This window comes from Lactuca virosa, chromosome 2 (assembly GCF_052849685.1).
Source record: "Lactuca virosa cultivar CGN04683 chromosome 2, Lactuca_virosa_CGN04683_v6, whole genome shotgun sequence".
NCBI classification, from domain to species: domain Eukaryota; kingdom Viridiplantae; phylum Streptophyta; class Magnoliopsida; order Asterales; family Asteraceae; genus Lactuca; species Lactuca virosa.
Window position 1 is genome coordinate 206,355,642 of NC_136427.1, and position 2,776 is coordinate 206,358,417.

Genomic DNA, 2,776 nt, shown 5'->3' on the forward strand with positions numbered 1-2,776 from the left:
AGAAGCATGACGGGACGTGGCGCATGTGCATCGACTATTCTGACTTAAATAAAGCATGCCCCAAAGACTGTTATCCCTTGCTAGAGATCGACCAAAAGGTGGAATCATTACAAGGCTTTAGACTAAAGTGCTTCCTGGACGCATATAAAGGGTACCACCAAATCCTGATGAGCAAGGAGGATGAGGAGAAGACAGCTTTCTACACAGATTATGGTGCTTTCTGCTACACCAAGATGCCATTCGGATTGAAAAATGTGGGGGCGACATACCAGCGACTAGTTGATTCCATATTCGCCAAGCAAATCGGAAGGAACATCGAGGTATACGTCGATGACATGGTCATTAAAAGCCCGGATGAAGCAAAGCTGCTGGAAGACATCGAGGAAACCTTCAAGACATTGGAAAAAGTGAAGATGAAATTGAACCCAGGCAAGTGCACCTTTGGGGTAGAAAAGGGGCAGTTTTTAGGATATTACATCACTAGACAGGTAATACAGCCTAGCCCGATTAAATTAGACGAGCTCATGGAGACTCCACCGTCGAACACCTTAAGATATGCACAAGGCTTAAACGGAAAGCTCACCGCGCTCAGCCGATTCATCTCGAAATCAGCTGACAAGGTCATGCCACTCTTTCACACGCTTAAGGGATGCATTGAGAAAATCAACTTTCAATGGACAGCGGCTACGGAGGCGGCCCTCCAGCAAAATCAAAGAAGCTTTGCATAAGCTACCCACGCTGGCAAGCCCTATCCCGGGCGAGACGTTGCATGTATACCTCTCAACCTCAGCCGAAGCCATATCATCTGTACTGGTCGTAGAATGGGAAGGAGAACAAAGGCCAGTTTATTTCGTCCGTCGGGAACTACAGGGTCCCGAAGTCAACTACCCCGCCCTCGAAAAGCTGGTGCTCGCGCTTATTTACGTTGCACGATGACTAAGGCGCTATTTTCAAGCACATCAGATCGAAGTCTTGACAAATTGCTCGATCAAACAAATATTGCTCAAGCCGGAGACCTCGGGTCGACTCGCAAAATGGGCAATCGAGTTGGGAGAGCACGACATCAGCTACGCCCACAAACAAGCATCAATGGGGCAGGCACTTGCAGACTTTTTGCTTGAAATCCCCGGAGGGAGAAGGCATGACCCAAGGAGAAGTACTCACAACAGAGAAAACCCCGCAGGATAGCCGGAAATGGACGCTATATACGAATGGGGCGTCCAGCAGAGAAGGCTCAGGGGCATGTCTGATCCTAACTAGCCCGGAAGGAGAAGAGGTCACATATGCTCTCCGGTTCGACTTCCACACTTCAAACAATGAAGCAGAGTACGAAGCCTTACTTACCGGTCTACGGCTGGCCAAATAGATGGGGGCAGAAGTAGTAACAGCGTTAATAGATTCAAGGCTGGCCGCCAACCAAATTAATGGGAGCTTCGAGGCAAAGGACAAAAGGATGGAGAAATACGTCAAGAAAGCGCAACGGCTTACTAAATCCTTTAAGGAATTTACGATCAAGCAGATACCAAAAAGCGAAAACAGGAGGGCGGACGCCCTGAGCAAGCTGGCATCAACATGCTTCGACCACTTATCCAAGAAGGTCCTAGTCGAGGTACTTAAGGAGAGGAGTATAGACGAACGACAAGTGAACGCCTTAACAGCGGTCAAACATACGTGGATGACCCTGTTGATTGAATACCTACAACAAGGCATCTTGCCAGACAACCATGAAGAAGCTAGAAAGGTGCGCATTAAGGCACCCTCATATGCAATTGTGAACGGGGAACTATACCGGAAGGGGTTTACAATGCCTTGGTTGAGGTGTGTGGACGAAGCCAGGGGAAGAGAAGCACTCCAGGAGGCGCAAGCTGGCCAGGCAGGCGCGTACGAAGGGGCGCGCACTCTAATTGGAAAAGTGCTCCGCATGGGGATTTACTGGCCCACTACGCACCAAGACGCGGTAGAATTAACAAAGAAGTGCGTGGAATGCCAAGCGTATTCCCCAGTCCAAGGAAACCCCCCGGTTCCCCTGACCAACATTTCCAGCCCATGCCCATTCTACCAATGGGGGATAGACATCGTGGGACTGTTCCCAGAGGCCCCATGGAAACTCAAGTACATGGTGGTCGCGGTGGATTATTTCATAAAATAGATCGAGGCCGAGCCATTAGCATGCATATCAGGAAGACAGATAATCAAGTTCATGTGGAAAAACATACTGACTAGATTCAGAACGCCCAAGACGCTCGTCAGCGATAACGTGCTGCAATTCGCCGAAAATCCATTAAGAGAGTGGTGTGCTAGTAAAGGGATCACACAGCGGTTTACATAGGTAGCACACCCCCAGGAGAAAGGGCAGACAGAAATATCCAATCGAACGATAGTAAAGGGAATCAAGAAACGACTGGGGAAAGCTAAAGGGAACTGGGCTGAGGAACTGCCAACGGTGCTATGGTCGTACCGGACGACCCCAAGAACAGGCACGCAAGAAACTCCGTTCAGCCTGACATACGGGGAGGAGGCGATGCTCCCGGTAGAATTGACAATAGGCAGTTTGAGGTCAATCCACGTCGATGAGGAAACCAACTCCCAAGACTTGAAGCTAAGTCAAGACCTCATTGAAGAGTGACGAGAACGGTCAGGTGTATGGCAAGCCGCGTACAAGCATGCCGTAGAGAAATATTATAACCAAAGAGTCAGGGAAAGAGCTTTCAAAGTAGGAGAATATGTGTTAAGGCAGAATGAGGCAAGTTGAGCCCAACCGCAAGGCAAACTAGGC

General features: G+C 49.2%; 1 protein-coding gene across 1 annotated transcript; it reads left to right on the forward strand.

Annotated features, from left to right (window-relative positions):
* The first annotated feature begins 1,366 nt into the window (after window positions 1-1,366).
* LOC145158168 (uncharacterized) lies at window positions 1,367-2,149 on the forward strand. Its single transcript, XM_079077102.1, has one exon. The coding sequence runs from the start codon at window positions 1,367-1,369 to the stop codon at window positions 2,147-2,149; it is 783 nt and encodes a 260-aa protein (XP_078933228.1).
* Window positions 2,150-2,776: the final 627 nt, after the last annotated feature.